Source organism: Lactuca serriola, chromosome 9 (genome assembly GCF_051521515.1).
Source record: "Lactuca serriola cultivar US96UC23 chromosome 9, Lser_US96UC23_V15, whole genome shotgun sequence".
Lineage (NCBI taxonomy): Eukaryota > Viridiplantae > Streptophyta > Magnoliopsida > Asterales > Asteraceae > Lactuca > Lactuca serriola.
Genome location: NC_136416.1, coordinates 220,040,177 through 220,058,246, shown reverse-complemented (window position 1 = coordinate 220,058,246; position 18,070 = coordinate 220,040,177). Strand labels below are relative to the sequence as shown.

The window sequence follows — 18,070 nt, the reverse complement described above, 5'->3', positions numbered from 1 at the left end:
TTATACCTAAATCATGAAGTAATTTTAAAATCCATATTACCTCACAAGTTATACTTCCTAATGCTCTATATTCTGATTCTGTGGATGAACGAGAAACAATATTCTGTTTCTTGCTCTTCCAAGAAACAAGAGATCCTCCTAGATATACAAGATATCCTGTTACAGATTTTCGACTAAACAAGCATTTTGCCCAATCTGCATCCACAAACCCAATCAAATCTAAACTACCAGAGTTAATTATATGAATTCCCATACCAGGACTGTTTTTCAAGTATCTCAACAGTCTGAAAGCAATATCAACATGACACTTATATGGCTTATGCATGTACTGACTTAATATTTGCACAACATAAGATATATCAGGTCTAGTCACAGTTAAATAAATCAATTTACCAATAAGTTTTTGATATTCAGTTATATTAACTAAATAATCAGATGTTTCCAAATCATATTCTCTTTTGACAACCAAATTTGGTTCAAGTGGAGTTTTAACTGGTTTACATGCTAACATACCAAACTCATGAAGCAATTCCATACAATATTTCCTTTGATTTAAACATATACCTTTTTCAGTTCTCAATACTTCAATACCTAAAAAATATTTCAATTCACCTAAATCTTTAATTAAGAACTGAGATTTAAGAAACATTTTAACTTTATTTAATTCAGACTCATCATTACCTGTTAGAATAATATCAGTTACATAAACCAGTAGAACTATAAAAGTATTTTGAAATTGTCTAACAAATAATGAATAATCATTAACACTTTGCTTAAAACCAAAACTTAAGAGAGAAGAAGACAACCTTTCATTCCACTTCCTTGGGGCTTGTTTAAGTCCATAAAGAGACTTTAACAACCTGCAAACCCTTATATCATCCTTAGAATGATACCCCTCAGGTTGACACATATATACATTTTCAGATAAATTTCCATATAAAAAAGCATTATTAATATCTAACTGATAAAGTGGCCAAGAACTGTTTACTGCCATTGTTATTACCACATGAACAGTTAAAATTTTTGCAACAGGAGAAAAAGTCTCCTCATAGTCTATTCCTTCCCCCTGATTATATCCTTTAGCCACAAGCCTAGCTTTATATCTTTCTATATCACCATTAGATTTATATTTAATTTTATATATCCAACGACATCCAATTGCTTTTCTTCCTTTAGGAAGATTAGTAATTTCCCAAGTATTATTCCTATAAAGAGCTTCCATTTCCTCATTCATAGCTTTGATCCAATTTGGATCTAAAGCTGCTTCACTATAAGTTTTAGGTTCAACTGTTTTATTAAGATTAGAAATAAAACAGAATGACTCAGTATTAAGAGCTGAATAGTTTACTGTTCTTTCAATACCATATTTATGTTTACCCTCTATAACATAATCACTAAATCTAACTGGCATGTGAACATTCCTTCCAGACCTAGTGATCCTAGTAGACAAGCTTTCAGAAGGATTAGAATTAATTGAATCAGTTTCCTCAGTCAATACAGAAGAGTTTGGAAACAACTCATCAGATAGAGGCACATCTACCTCACCAGTCCGGTTGCTGACATTAGAGGGAAAGGTCTCATCCTGGTCCTGGTCTGCATTAGCACCATCCATCTGATGGCTACTTCTCAAGTTATCTGTTCTAGTATTATCTAGAATAAAACTAGAATTTGTAGATTCATCATAGGAAAATAGGTCATTTGAATTTACATTGACAACTGAACTATCAGTTAAGGATGAAGTTCTAAGCTTGAAAGGAAACACTGACTCATAAAATTTTACATCCCTGGAAACAAAGATAAGATTAGAATCAAGACTGAGAACTTTGTAACCCTTTTTATCAGAAGAATAACCAAGAAAAACACACTTATCAGCCCTTTCAGAAAATTTATCATTATTATTCAGCTTAGATGCAAAACACAAACATCCAAATACCCTAAGTTTATCAAAAATAGGTGCAGAATTATAAACCATTTCATAGGGAGAAGAACCATGTAAAACTGAAGTAGGTGTTCTATTAATCAAAAAAACTGAAGTTAATATAGCATCTCCCCAATGTTTAATTGGCAAACCAGACTGAAACATTAAAGACCTAGCAACATTTAAAATGTGCCTGTGTTTTCTCTCCACAACACCATTTTTTTGTGGAGTATGAACACATGATGTTTGATGCAAAATTCTTTTTGATTCAGTTAATTGTCTCATTCTGTTGTTCAAAAACTCTATACCATTGTCAGATCTAACAGTTTTAATTTTAACACTAAACTGATTAATCAAAATATTAAAGAAAACAAGAACAGAATCATAAACTTCATCCTTAGACTTTAAAAGATAAACCCAAGTTGCCCTAGTAAAATCATCCACAATAGTCAAAAAATACCTAAATCCTTCTGAAGTTGTCACTTTATAAGGACCCCAAACATCCAAATGAACTAACTCACCAAGTTTAGAAGTAGTATGCTGACTAATAGGAAAGGATTCTCTAGTTTGTTTAGCCTTATGACAATTGTCACAAGGTGGAAGTACTTCACTTCCAATCTTAAGTTTATGTCTCAAAGAACTTAAAACTTGATCAGAAGGATGACCAATTCTATTGTGCCAAGTTAACTTAGACACACAACAATCAGAAGAAGAGATAGTAGAATTAGATATACTACCTGAAGGTGCACTATTAATGTAATAGAGACCTCCAGACTCTCTACCACTCCCCACCATCACCTTTGATTGTAAATCCTGAATTTTGCAATTATGCTCATTAAAAACAACCTCACAATTACTATCTTTACAAACCTTATGAACAGACAGCAAATTAACATTGAAATCAGGAACAACAAAAACATCAAATAGTGTTAAAGAATTGGATAAATTCATGTTACCAATTTTTTTAATTTTAGCTGATGTACCATTGGGATGACACACCAGCAGATCCAAATTTGACACATCCACAGTGTCATGGAGCAGTGACTCAGAGGCAGTCATATGTTGATTAGCCCCTGAATCAACTATCCATCTTTGACTACAGACAGAAGAATTAAAAGCTTGAAAATAACAAGTACCTGTCATATTAGCACTAACAGAAGCTTCTTCATTCACTTGCTTATCACCAATAAGTTGTAAAAGTTTGAAATACTGATCCTTAGTAAGGTAATGAAACTCAGAATCACCAGAAAAATTATTAGTACTAGCACTTCCAGAAGAAGTGGTAGTAGAATTAGCAGAAAAGTTTTTAACAAAGTTATTCTGATTATTAGTTTCACTTCTTGACCTAAAATCCTTAGGGTACCCAATTATTTTATAGCACTTCTCAATGGTATGACCCTTAATACCACAATTCTTACATTGAATAGTTTGACCCTTATTTTTATTCACATTAGTCTTGTTATTAAACTTGCTATTAAAAGCAGACGTCTGAGACTTATTTATAGACTGAGAGGCTTGAAGAGATGTCAAAGAACCATTTCTTTGAAGTGACTCTTCTCTAGACACAATAGAGAAAGCAGTTTTCACATTAGGTAAGGGATCCATTAACAAAATGTGACTTTTGACTTGACTATATGAATCATCAAGTCCAGATAAAAATTGCATAAGTTTCATGAGATTTGAATGATCCTTTAGTTTAATAGAAGCATCACAGGTACACTCTGTTAAACTAGTAAGACCATCAAATTCTTTCCATAAAGAATCAAGCTTATTGAAGTAATTAGACAGAGAAGTACCATTTTGTTTAAGGGAATTAACTTGTTGATGTATATTAAAAACAACAGATCCATCAGATTTATTGTATGTTTTAAAAAGATTTTCCCAAATATCCTCTGATACTTCATAATAGGCTTGACTCTGATAGATTGAGTCAAATATAGAAGACAACAACCAAGAACAAACAACAGCATTAGCTCTATCCCATTTAGTTTTCTTTGACTCATCGACACTGCTTTTTTTACAAGTACCATCAACAAAGCCTAACTTATTCCTAGCTGTAAGAGCTCTAGAAATTGAACTTCTCCATAACCTAAAATTTTCATCACCAGTCAACTTGATTGTAATTATAGAAGTAACAACATTATCAGAAGGGTGAATATAGAGAGGATCATCAAAATTAATCAGATCATCCTTCCCACTTCCACTGGGTGGATCAGTTGTCTCACCCGCCATAGACGCAAATGAGAATAAAACTCAAGAAATATTGAAAACTCAAGAAAACTTCCCCTGAACTGATCTTATGTCCAGATGGTCACCACGTATATCGGGGCCCAAGACAATCAGAACAGATGAAGAAACAAGCAGATATACAAAAATAAAATCAATCAACACAACACAGATCGCCAGGATCTTTACAAACAAACATGTAAGACAAAGAACAAGAATAAGAAATTGCTCACAAATCTTTTTACGACGAGTCAAGTGCAGAGATCGACTCTCTTTGTCCGTTCTCAACTAGGGTTTATCAGTGATGAACTCTGACCCCTTGTGAGTTATTTCAGACTCAGAGATTAATCGATTTGGCTTAATCTTTGTTCACAATGAGTCTTGTAGACAAACTTGATTTGATCGTCACAGAAGAAACCTACAAGATCACAACAATCTCGCAGTACCAGATACAAACAAAAAAAAACAGATGTTCGATTGGATTTTCTAACGAAAACCCTAAATCAACTGAACATCAGAAAGAGTGACACAATTGATAAAATCGAAGATCAGAGTTCACACAAACTCATGATACACAACAACTGTGTCAGTCTAGGAAGAGATTGTAAACAAAATAATGAACGGGTTTAAGAAATTACCAGGACGATCAATCGCAAATCAACGAACATCACAAGAACACCGAAGGAGCCATAGCTCTGATACCATGTAAAGAAATGTAATCAACACAAGATCTTCCCAACATCATCATTTCATTCACTATGAAACAGATGGTTTACATCAACAGATTACAACTCAAACCTCACTACAAAATCACTCATACTCTCATATTACAGATCTTGTAAAATAACGATGAACAAACCCTAACTTGAGATGAAAGAGAAAACTGAGAGATAAGATGAGAAAAAATATCTTCGTCTATGTCTATCAAGATCACCTAACACCTCATATATCATAACCCACTAAACATCGGGTATAACCCGTATATCACTTGACCCGCGTGTCCTTTACTTGCAGTATAATAACACGTATACAAAATACATACAAATATATTGTTTATCATTTTTAATTAATTAACCTATTAACACATTTAACAAATTAATGTTTAAGTTTGAAACTTTATTAATTCTTTTCAACACTAGCCTTCAATTTTACTATATATTGTTGAATGTGGTAACTAAAAGCCCTCTTGATTAGGGTATTGTATTGCAAGGATATATACATATATTAGTTTTCGGTTTTCATGTTGCCATATGCAATCATTAATAATATTGAGAAGTTGTCAGTTGGGATTTGTGGGGTCAAGGGCCGATGAAACTATAAGGCCAAGGTCTCTTGAAAAATAATTGGTTGAAGGGTAAAATATAAAGAGTTATATCTTAAATGGATTAAATCACATATTTTGGCTTTAACCAGTTAAGCCTTCTTTATATGGATTAAATCACACATTTTGGCTTTAACCCGTTAAGCCTTCTTAATCAACTAAGCTAAAAGAAAACGGCTAAATATAGTTGATCGGATTAAATACTGTGCTCATTAAAGTTATTAAAGACAAAGAGAACGACACTTTAATACAGTTGAAGGTATTATGGTGCTCATCAGTGCAGTTGGTGCTTGTTATGGGAGTGGACTACCTTTGGTGGGTACTGGGTAGCGGATTAGGCCCTTTAACTTTAGGCCAAGTTATAGTGGGCTGGATGATGGACTTTAAGTTTCTAGGCCTGACTAGTTGATTGGTGGGAATGGGCCGCTACCATAAGCGTTGGGTTAAGTGGTGAACTGGATAATATATTTTTTCTAGAAACTTTTAAGCCCGTAGAAGTTTGGGTGATCCATTACTCTAGAATCTAGATGTGTGTTCGGTAGTTTAGGAGTGTTTTGTTTTTTATATGGTTAGGGACTTGGGGTTTTCAGTTTTCACTTATCACTCTCCCCTCTCTATTTTTACAGTTTTCGTTCATAATTATTACGGCGGACTATATACATTTGACTAAAACATACAACCTGTTCAAAACTAAAAAGTTTTATAGAGATACAAACATTTTATATGAAAATTTGAAATTTTCTAATTGATTGAGAGTAGAGATATAAAAACGTGCAAATTCCAAAATGTCCACTAGGACAGTAGCACTTCCCACTGAAATTTTGGTAAACGGCGGCTGCCATTATTTCATTTCTCTTTTTCTTTTTGTAATATTATTTGTTCATTGAGATTTGAGGGAAGGCGTTGACCAGGAGTTCCAGTTGTGAAGCTCTGTTTTCTTTCCAACATCTTCCAATCATCAAGTCTATCCATCTCATCTTCCTGCTCATTTTTATGCTGATTTCAGTTTAAAAATCTCACACAAGCATGGCTTTTCTCGTAGATCCCCTTATTTCCGAATCCATCGCCAAACTTACTGACCTGGTAATATATGTAGTAAAAACCACGGCCAATTTCAAGCCAGAACTGAAGCAACTCACTCTCACCTTACAGAGAATAACACCAATTATTGAGGATGTAGTCAATATGAATCGGAAACTAGATCGCACAGAGGAAGAGCGGAAGATGTTCAAAGAGGAACTCGAAGAAGCGGAAAAACTCGTCAAGAAATGTGCGAAAGTGAAGAGAAATATCTTCAAGAAGTTCAAGTACTCACTGAAGCTAAAAGACTTCAACGGTAAATTGTTACGATTCTTTCAAATCGAAGTTCAAGTATTCCAGACTCGGGGCATTGTGGAGACGCTTTCAGGGGTGCACGATATCAAAATAAAAATGGATAGTATAGCTTCGGATGTGAAAGATATTCAACTGAGTAAAAGTTGGAACGGTAATTATTGTAGTTCGATGTCGACGTCTTCGAGAACAGACAGATCTGGAAGTGAAAACATGGAACGAGAAAAGTATGGCTGGCGAGCTCCAGCACTTCCGAAGGGAATTGTAGCGTTTGAGGAGCCATTAGCGAAGCTGAAGGCGGAGGTTGTTGCAGGTATCGGTAGTGACGATTATGGTGATCCAATGGATTGTGATGATCGATCGGTGTTGGTTGTTGCTGCTGCTGGCGGATGTGGAAAGACGACTTTGGTGAAAATGCTATGCAATGACACTGAGATTCGAGGTAATCCTAAATCCTAATCCATCACATTCATGAATCCAAATTTTAGGGTTTTTTATATGGAAACAGGAGTAATTAGTTTAACTGGCCTGATGCTATCGCTATCGTCTCATACATTTGAACAGAAAAATTCGGGGAGAACATCTTCTTTGTGACAGTTTCAGAATCACCCAATTTCATGGTAATCGTCAACGATCTCTTTAATCCAAATTTCTCGGGTCCCCAAGTTTTTTTTCAAAGTAATGAAGATGCAAAGAACAAGCTGGAGAACTTTTTGAATGAGAAAGTAGTTGGTCCCATGCTTCTGGTATTAGATGACGTGTGGTCTGATACGTTCATTGACAACTTTCCATCAAAGAACAGAGAATGCAAGATTCTTGTCACGTCTAGGACTGCATTTACAAACTACGATGTCTTCAAATTTGACCCTTTGAACGAGAAAGATGCTAAAACACTCTTTCGCCAATCTGCATTTACTAAAGGAGGGAAGAGGCCTAGTCCAGTTATTAGTGAGAATCTTGTGAATCAGGTAACTATATGCTCTATTCCTAAAATGAATATAGGACTTCTTTTTTCTACTTTACTTTTTTAGAACATATTGTACGCAATAACAACTTACTTGCATTGTTTATCAATACCTTTTACAAATAATAGCAATGTTACTTACTTTATTATATTTACTAATAATAGCAACATCTTACATTTTTCTATCTATATGTGTTATGTAGTTGGTTTATTAGTTATTAAATTAAATGTTGCTATCATTGGTAAAGAGTTGTAAGTAGTTTGCTATTATTGGCATGAAATTGTAATACACTGCTATTTTTGTGTAAAGAAATGTAAGCATGCTACTACTAAAAAATATGGTAAACTGCACCATCTGGACAAGTGAGTGGGGGTAACTCGATATGTTGTTATCATTACAAAATGTAAGCACGTATGTTGCTATTATGGATTTATGGGTAATAAATAAAGTACACTGCCCATACTCCATATTGGTAAATAGAGTAAATTACGTTGCTATTTCCCACAACTTTGCCCATTTACAAATCACATTGAGCAGTGTGGGGCAGCTTAGATTACGCGAAGTATAAACAGAAAAATATCATCAATTTCATTTAGTATGATTAATATATTTGATCTTCCTAAAGAAAGAAGTAATTTTTGTATGTAGATGGTAACATGTTGTAAAAGACATCCGCTTACTCTTTCTGTGGTTGGTCGATCTTTAAATGGGAAGGATAAGTCAGTCTGGGAATCCATGCTAAAATCTTTGTCTCAAGGAAGGTTGGTTCTAGATTTACACAAGGATGTACTCATCGGCCTCGAAAGAAGCTTTGATGCCCTAGATGATGACTTCAAAGAATGTTTCTTGGATTTGGGGACTTTTCCTGAAGATCAAAGGATCCCGGTTAGCGCTCTATTGAACATGTGGGTGCATTTGTACAACCATGATGATGGTGGTGTTGATACCCTCGCCAAGATCTTTGAACTTTCCTACAGAAATCTTGTCGATCTTATGATCTCTGGGTATTTCACTTATGCTCACTCTTTTTACCATTAAGTGTTGTTTAGATAGATGATGTTTAAAAAGTATTTAAGAAAATAATAGCACACTTGGGCAAATTCGTAAAAGGTCGGGACTTAAAGGGGACACCCTCGTTTTCTTCACTTTGGTTTCTCCATTAAGTCCTTCTTTCTTCTTTAAGTTAAAAAAATTTCATATATCAAGACATCAATTTAATTTAGTCTCCAAATTGTTTAGGTTTAAAAATGATTTGGGTGAAAGAGTTAACCATTGCGACCAACAATTTGTGACACAACATGATTTGCTGAGGGAGCTTGCTATTCACCTCAATAGCAAATTACCCTTAGAAAAAAGGACAAGATTGATTATAAATATACGAGGAGATGAATTTCCTACATCAATCAAACAAGTTCAAGAACCTATGCAAGCCCGCATATTGTCTATTTCCACAGGTTTTTATTCTTTCATAAATCTAAATGGAAACTATGGAAGCCCACTTATGCTGCTTTTATATTTGTTGCCAGTTGGTTCTTTTTTCTCACTTGTGACTTGTCAAAGAAATATAAACGGATACCTTATATCAAATACAAAAGATAGAAAATATGTTGGTTTTATACTAGTTCCCAGAAGGGCTAAATGCAAGAAATAGCAACGTAATTTTCATTTGTTTGTTTATTCTAGCATCCTACTTTTATTTCTTTATGTTGCATCATTTTTATTTCCAATTTATTTAAGGCATTGTACTTTGAAAATCTACCCAATTACAATATTTGTACTTTCATTTTTTTTTAGGATATTATATTGAAAACCCACCCAGTTATAACAGCTAAGATTGGTTTGTATTTTGATATCACTATTTTTGAATATTTTTCAAAGTACAATACCGTAATAGGAATAGATGAAAATAAAATTAGGGTTCTATAATAAACAAATAGTAATGCACTTCCATTTATTTGTTTAACTTTCGTTTCTTTCTATTACATCATTGTACTTTTAATTTTTTTTTTCTTATCATGACTCTTTACGTAGAAAATATACATAGTTATAGCATTGTGCTTCCATTTTTTTTTCTTATTAACACATTATACTTTAAAAATATCTACCAATTATAGAAGTAAAATTTGCTTTGTATTTAGATGGCATTACTATAATATATATATATATATATATATATATATATATATATATATATATATTTGTTTATTTATTTATTTATTTCAATGTACATGTTGTAATAGAAGATTTGAAAGAAAGATGAATTATACAAATTAATAAAAGTATGTTGCTATTTCTTAAAAAAAAATATGACAAGTGAAGAGTCTTTTTTGGTTTGGGAGAAAAGGGTTTTAATAAGTTTATTGGCACATTACGTTTTTATTTATTAATCGATTACAATCTTATATTGCAGGAGAATCCTTCTCCTCAAAATGGTGCTACATGGAAGTACCCGACCTTGAAGTTCTAATCTTGAACTTAATGTCAAAGACCTACTCTTTACCCAATTTCTTAGCAGGAAATCCAAAACTAAAGATTCTAAACATCACAAACCACGGCTTATACCCTACAGAATTCACCAATTTCAATTTTCTTACCTCTTCACACAACCTAACAAGAATCAGACTCGAACGTGTCGACATAAGTCCGTCAATTTTATCACTAATAAACCTGCAAAAAGTATCCCTCATTATGTGCAAAATTGGTAACGGTTTCAAGAAACTTAGTACCACCCACCAAAATATTTGGCCACAATTAGTTGAAATCGAAATCGATTACTGCCAAGATTTAGTCGAATTCCCGGGGAAATTATGTAAAAGCATCCATCTCAAGAAGATCAGCATCACTAATTGTAACGAGATGTATGGATTTAATGAAGAAATTGGGGATTTGATTAATTTGGAAACACTTAGTCTTCGTTCTTGTACGAAATTGGAGAAGTTGCCTGAATCGATATGCAGCCTTGAAAAGTTGAATGTTCTTGACATTTCAGATTGTTTAAGCTTGAGTGGGTTGCCTGAAAAAATGGGGAAACTGGGTAGTTTAAGGACAATTTATATGAAGGGTTGTACCGGTGTATACGAGCTGCCGGAATCTGTGGAGGACTTGTCTCATGTACATGTGGTATGTAATGAAGAAACAGCTTATCAGTGGCGGGAGTATGGTAATGTGGAGATTGATTTGGTGGAAGAAGATCGATTAGAAACCCTTCTGAAAATCATCCCGTTTGGTTAAACAGAACAATTTGTATCAATGAGACAGAATTATAATATTTTGTTCCCCTCGATGCTGCATATATAATCTGATTAGTTGAGTGTATATTTTCTTAGTATATTGTTCTTCAAACAGATGAGATGACATTTTGATTGTTTTTATAAATGATTTTTGTAATTTGTATGAGAGTGGTTTTTGTAATTTGTGATTGGTTCCTGAATCAAGCATAGAATAACCCGAGTCACAGATTATTGTTATTTTATGATTATAAAAATGTGAACAACAAAAACAAATCATATTGACATTAAGGAAATATCATATAAAAGAATGAAATCTTAAGTAGTACGAGCCGACAAATGCATAGGTGTAGTCGTTGACAATGGCCTCTATTTCATTTCAGTCCACTCATTCATGTTTATCATCATCTCACTTTGGATTAAGTGTCTAAAGTTTAAAGTGTTAACTAAATTGATAGAATCTTGATGAATAAAAAATCAAATCTTTTTTGGTTTGTCCTTATAACTAGGAAATAGTTGATATATATATCATACATATTTATAAAGCTAGCATTTTTTCTTGAATCTCATGCATTTGAAACCCCCTTGTTTAATTTTCTTTCACCACATTCATTTGAAACTCTCATGACTTTTCAATTTCCTTACAATAATATTATAAATAAGTTAAATAATATTCTATAAACAAGAAAGGGTGTTTTATTACAATATCTTCATCCCACATCGATGGTGAGAGTAAACAAAAGAATGTTTCCTCTTCTATAAATAAGAAAGGTTGTTAAATGTTTCAAAGAGACCAAACCATGAGAACTTCCTCATGCCTACCTTTGTAGGATTTTGAAGGTATTATTTGGTGAGATTGTCTATATTGGCAAGTGTCCAGTTAACTTTTAGAATTCCAAAAATGGTTTTGAACCGAATTTTTTTAGGTTTAAAACGTATTTCAGTTAGAAAAAAAAACTATGTAGTTGGGTATATTAAAGTTGAACCGGAGCTGGATCAATTTGGACCGATAAAGGAATCATTTTCCTTTCACAACAAACATTTGAAACTCTCATGATTTTTCAAATTATTTCTAATAATATTATAAATAAGTTACATAATTTTATATAAATATAAAAAAGCATCTACCGAAACTTAAAATTATAACTATTTGAAAAATCACTTTGATTCAAAAGAACGAAATATATACAAACCGGGTTTCACTAGAAAAAGAAATATGTAGTTTGGTATATTTAGTTGAATCGGTCCGAGTTTGATTTATTTGGACCATAAAAGAAACATTTTCCTTTCACTACATACATTTGAAACTCCCATGATTTTTTAAATTGTTTCCAATAATATTTTTAAAAAGTTATATAATGTTATATAAATATAAAAAAACATCTACCTAAACATAAAATTATAATTGTTTGAAAATTCGATTTAATCAAAAACACGAAATATATACGCATATTATATTTTATAAATGAATTCTTTTTATAATGAACTTTTGAATTTTGAAAATACATATAAACAAACTTTCTATATTAAGTAGCTAACTGAATTTATGATTTTAGAATTGAACAAAAATTTAATAAAAACTTACTTTTTTGGATAGCAACTTACGAGATTATAGAAAAATGGAACTATTGAACAATAAAGAAAGGATAAACAAGAGAAAGGGTGTTTTACTAAATAAGCTGAATAATGTTTTATTAACAAGAAAGCGTGTTTTATTACAATGTCTCCATCCCACATTGATGGTGAAAGTAAACATGAGAACGTTTCCTCTTCTATAAATAGGAATGGTTGTGAAATGTTTCAAAGGGACCAAACCATGAGAACTTCCTTATGCCTACCTTTTTAGAATGTTGAGGATATTCTTTGGTGAGATTGTCTTTATTAGCAACTGTCCATTTAAATTTTAGAATCCCGAAAATGGTTTTGAACAAGATTTTTTTAGGGTCAAACATAGTTTTAGTTGAAAAACCGTTATGTAGTTTGATATATTGAGTTGAATCGGTCTAAGTTTGATCAATTTGGACCGATAAATGAAGCATTTTCCTTTTAGCACATACATTTGAAACTCCCATGATTTTCCAAATTGTTTCTAATAATATTATAAATAAGTTACCTAAACATAAAATTATAATTGTTTGAAAAATAAATTTGATTCAAAAACACAAAATATATACAAACCGGGTTTCAATAGAAAAAACGTTATTTAGTTTGGTATATTAAGTTGAATCAGTCCGAGTTTGATTAATTTGGACCAATAAATGAAACATTTTTCTTTCACCATATACATTTGAAACTCCCATGATTATTCAAATTGTTTATAATAATATTATAAGTTACATAATGTTATATAAATATAAAAAAATCTACCTAAACATAAAATTATAATTGTTTGAAAAATCACTTTGATTCAAAAGCACGAAATATATACTCGATTATATTTTATAAATGAATTCATTTTATAATGACATTTTGAATCATGAAAATACATATAAACAAACTTTCTATATTAAGTACCTAACTGAATTTATGATTTTAGGATTTAACAAAATTTTATTCAATAAAAACTTAATTTTTATAGCAACTTACGAGATTACTGAAAAATGGAACTATTGAACAATAAATTTTTTGGATAACGTTTTATTTTTATTATTTAAAATTTTATTTAACAAAATGAAATTATTGGCAAATAAAGAAATGAGTTTAATTAAAATGTCTTCATCCCACATTGATCGTGAGGGTAAACAAGAGAATGTATTTTCCTGTATAAATAGCAAAGGTTATGAAATATTTTAAAGGGACTAAGCCATGAGATCTTCCTTGCGTCTAACTTTGTAGGACGTTGAATGTATTCTTTGGTGAGATTGTCTTTGTCGACAAGTGACCAATTAAATTTCAGAATTTTGAAAATGATTTTGGACCGTATCTTTTAGATTTGGATCGAGTTTAATAAGGACCTGAGTGTCTTCTGGCTGAGTTAGGCAAACTCGCTTCCATTGGAGGCCGAGTTTAAGTAACATGCCGAGTATTTGGTTGTGTTAGCCAAGTTTTACAACCCTGTATGTAATACAATTTAAAGTTTCAACCTTATAAAAGACGTCACTATTATCATATGTTCTACATAATTATGGTAATATATATAATATATATATATATATATATATATATATATATATATATATATATATATATATATATATATGATACAAAACATTTTTTTACTATTTAAAATAAAAAGTTGTCTCTATTATCATATGTTGTACAGAATGATAATATTTAAGATAGATAAAAAGATGTCTCTATTATCGTATTTTCTACATAATGATAATATTTAATATAAATATTTTAATTTAATATGAAATTATTATTTAATAGATAACAATAACGATTTATTTATTTTTAAAAATTAATTTTTTTTCTATTTTAATCATATAACTTTGTATATGCAAAACAACTTCAAGTTCCAACTTTATCTCTTATAATATAGTTCAACATAATACCAATACTAAAAATCATTTTTTATATTTTTTATGAAATTATTATTTAATTGTTAATAACAATGATTTATTTATTTTCTTATATCCCACGCAACGCGCGGGCATTCTCCTAGTGTATATATATATATATATATATATATATATATATATATATATATATATATATATATATATATATATATAGTCAAGATCAAATAAGAAGGAAATTTTTGGTAGGAAGGTAAGAAATTTTTTTTCTACATATTTTTTTCGTGAACAAACAAAATGAATCATTAGATGATTCATTTGTAAGATGATTCACAAGAAAAAATTCTCAAAAAAAACATCTCGATGATTCATTTATACAATGATTTTGTTGTTATTCACTAAAATTGTCACAAAAGTGAATTTTTTCTTAATTTACTTAAAAATGAATCATAAAGATGTTTTTTTGAGAATTTTTTCTTGTGAATCATCTTACAAATGAATCATCTAGTGATTCATTTCTTTTGTTCGTCAAAAAAATATGTAGAAAAAAAACTTCTTACCTTCCTACCAAAAAAAATTTCTTACCGGATCTATATCCTATATATATATATATATATATATAGAGAGAGAGAGAGAGAGAGAGAGGTTCGAATGTTTTTATCAAGTATTGTGTGCCTAAATACACCAATGAGAATTCAAGAAATAATAAATAATTAAATAAATCATTTAAGGGTATTTTGGACATTTTGTACTTTTTAATTAAGGAATCATTTAATTGAAATCCTGCAATTAAGGAAATAAAATCAATTTTTTTGACCTAGTCTCTCTCTTGCATCGTGTCTTATATTCAAGGAATTACCAAAACGAATGACTGATTCAACAAGTTTGCAACAAAGAATCGGAGCCACAACTATGGTGATCGACACCCAGCAACACAACCGATCAAGACCTCGATTTCTTCTTTTTTCTTCCAGTCGACGCACACATAGATAGAAGGAGTCGATCGCTTCTCTTTTTTTTTTTTTTTTTTTTTTTTTTTTTCTTTTGATGCGCACACACGGGATGGAGAAGAGAAACGCAGGCACCCCTTTTTCTTCCCTCCTGACGGTCGATACTTAATAACCCAAGTCAGTTGAGACTTCTCCTGGTTGAATGTATAAGTCCATCAACATACGTATGAAGCCTAATCGATCCTCATAATCCAATCGTACATAACCCCAGGAAGATTTAATGAGATCTATGATCGATAAAATTGATTTGGTAAGTCTCTTTCGACATCTATGATCGACAAAATCAAATTGATTTTATCAAGTCGTCCAGACTTTATATTGATTTTTATTCAAGATTGAGATTGTGTTCATCATCTTATTAAATTCGATTTTTTCAATGTTCTATTTCTGTTCGATTGAAGAAATATTTTGATACAACTTGCACTTCACAGTCATAAGTTGGAGTTTGTTTCGAAAAATTCAAAATTGATGTTAATATTTCTAAATTGATATTGCAAATTTGTGTTTGTTTCTTGAATTCATGAATGAGAATGGATGCAGATGTGTGTTGATGATTCAATCACAGGTCTTGAATTATGTATTCAATCACAACTCTTGAATTTTGTATTCAATCACAGCTTTGAATTCTATAATGTATTCTATTAGAACCACTTTTTATAGCTTATTATGAATGATATTTTTATGGATTTTAAATCTTTAATTTTTGTAAGATTTAATAAATGGGCAAAAAAACAACAGGATACGATGGTTATTTTAAAAACTTTAACATCAAAACAATAACATCTTTAAGAAAAATAAGATCTGATGTTTTTTTCACTCAACCTCTCTTACAAACTTCTAAGAACTCAAATCCAAACAAACATCATCACCACTACGCCAACTACCACCATTGTTTGCATTGCCGCCGTCGTCTCCTCCCTCCGTCACCACCTTACCACCGTCGTTGTCACCACTTACCGCCACCACTTTTCCGTCTCCTACCGCCGACCAAACTCACCATCATCGACTTCCATCCTACGAAATCCAAACCTTCGACGAATCTAAACTCTAGCATGAGAATCTTAGACCTGGAAGTTTTCTGACTTTAAACTTGAGCAGGATAAATTTAGATCTGGAGCCTACAATAGATCTGGAAAGTTTTTCCATCAGTTCTTCAGTAGTACTGTGTTGATCTTAATTAGATATGGTAGGATGAGAAGTTTTATCTTCGATGGAACTTCAGTTCAAGTGTTTTGACTAGTTTTGTACACAGAATAAAAAAACCATGATCATGTGGCTTTCATGTTCATGTTGTCCTTTGTTGATTTTTTTGATGATAACTTTTGATCTTGACTCTTACCGCACATTCAACGTGAAGATAGAGGAAGTCCTATATTCATATCCTTTTGTTAATATAATAACCATTAAGACCATCTTCGGTAACCCTCGGGCCAAATTTTGTTAGCCAACATCTCTCGTTCTTCTTTTGCCAATGAATATTTGTTCAAAATCTCTTTGGAAAAGTTTCTTTTGAATACTCACTAAACTGGAACTTACATTGATGGTTTAGAGGTCAAATATACCCAAGAAAATGAAGTATTTTAGGTATGCATATAAGATGTTTGATGAATTTCCTCAATGAAATAGGTAAGGGGTTTAAACTGTGAATCATGTATATAAGGTTGTGTTCTATAAATTAAATTGTGAATCTTATCAATTAGCCATGTTTTTTTTGCATTTATATTTTTTTTATATTTATAATCATTGCATGTTGTATAAATATTTTTAAATGTTCTATTAACTTTGTTAATGTTTTTTTTTATTAAACTGTGAATCTTTTGTATAAATTGTGAATGTGTTTATTAAAGTTTGATTTTTGTTATATTAAACCGTGAATATGTACATTAAAATTGCCCACCACCTCCTCCATCCCCATGTCGTTGGCTCCCATCATTGGTAGAAAAAACCACAAACTCTCAATACCTTTTATATGTTATTTGATAAATTACCTATGTGATATTACTATTTAATGCAATATTTTGCATTAGAAAGTATGTTCGTTGTTTCTTGAAAACCTTAGTATGTTCTTCCAGAAAATCCTATATTTTCTTAGTAAATGAATTTTAAGTATTGCGACCCATACCAGTTCCTACTATGATCACTTAGTGCATACATGTTATATACAATCAATATCGGACGAACAGTCGATTGTGTGATTCTACCCTAAGCCCACATCCAAACAAGGAAAAGGAGTTAAAGTGAAAATCACACATTCCACTATCTATCAGATCTTCACCGTATATAACTCTAATGTATTCACTAGGTAATCATAGAGTTAACAATAATGGCTCTTTTAGAAATGTAATTTACACTGTACTAGAAAGTAGTGTACTATAGTTGTATATGTGTGCAACTCCTTAGTGTGTATGTGCCTAGGTAAACGTTCTTCCAGAATATAAGTTTTGAGTTAGAAAATAGTATATTGAACCTGCATGAAATGATACGACCCATATCTGTTCCTCCTATGATTTCTTAGTGTATACAAGTTATACATAATCAAGATCAAATAGGCCTTCGAATAAGTGATACTGTAACAGCCCGGAATTCCAAATATTGATATAATTATGATTT

At 31.5% G+C, this 18,070-nt stretch overlaps 1 protein-coding gene across 1 annotated transcript; it reads left to right on the top strand.

The window, feature by feature from the left end:
* The first annotated feature begins 6,315 nt into the window (after positions 1–6,315).
* Positions 6,316–11,158, top strand: LOC145072158 (putative disease resistance protein At5g66900). The gene is made up of 5 exons (XM_079018542.1): positions 6,316–7,239; positions 7,362–7,765; positions 8,411–8,766; positions 9,002–9,216; positions 10,173–11,158. The coding sequence occupies exons 1-5, from the start codon at positions 6,492–6,494 to the stop codon at positions 10,991–10,993; spliced, it is 2,544 nt and encodes an 847-aa protein (XP_078874668.1). The 5' UTR covers positions 6,316–6,491; the 3' UTR covers positions 10,994–11,158.
* The last annotated feature ends 6,912 nt before the right edge of the window (positions 11,159–18,070 follow it).

What these genes read in the sequence shown, in the direction of transcription:
- LOC145072158 (XM_079018542.1), top strand. Translation starts at nt 6,492, where the DNA reads ATGGCTTTTCTCGTAGATCCCCTTATTTCCGAATCCATCGCCAAACTT. An exon ending in GTCGATCTTATGATCTCTGG is followed by an intron (nt 8,767 to 9,001) that starts GTATTTCACTTA and finishes CAAATTGTTTAG; the next exon opens with GTTTAAAAATGATTTGGGTG. An exon ending in CATATTGTCTATTTCCACAG is followed by an intron (nt 9,217 to 10,172) that starts GTTTTTATTCTT and finishes CTTATATTGCAG; the next exon opens with GAGAATCCTTCTCCTCAAAA.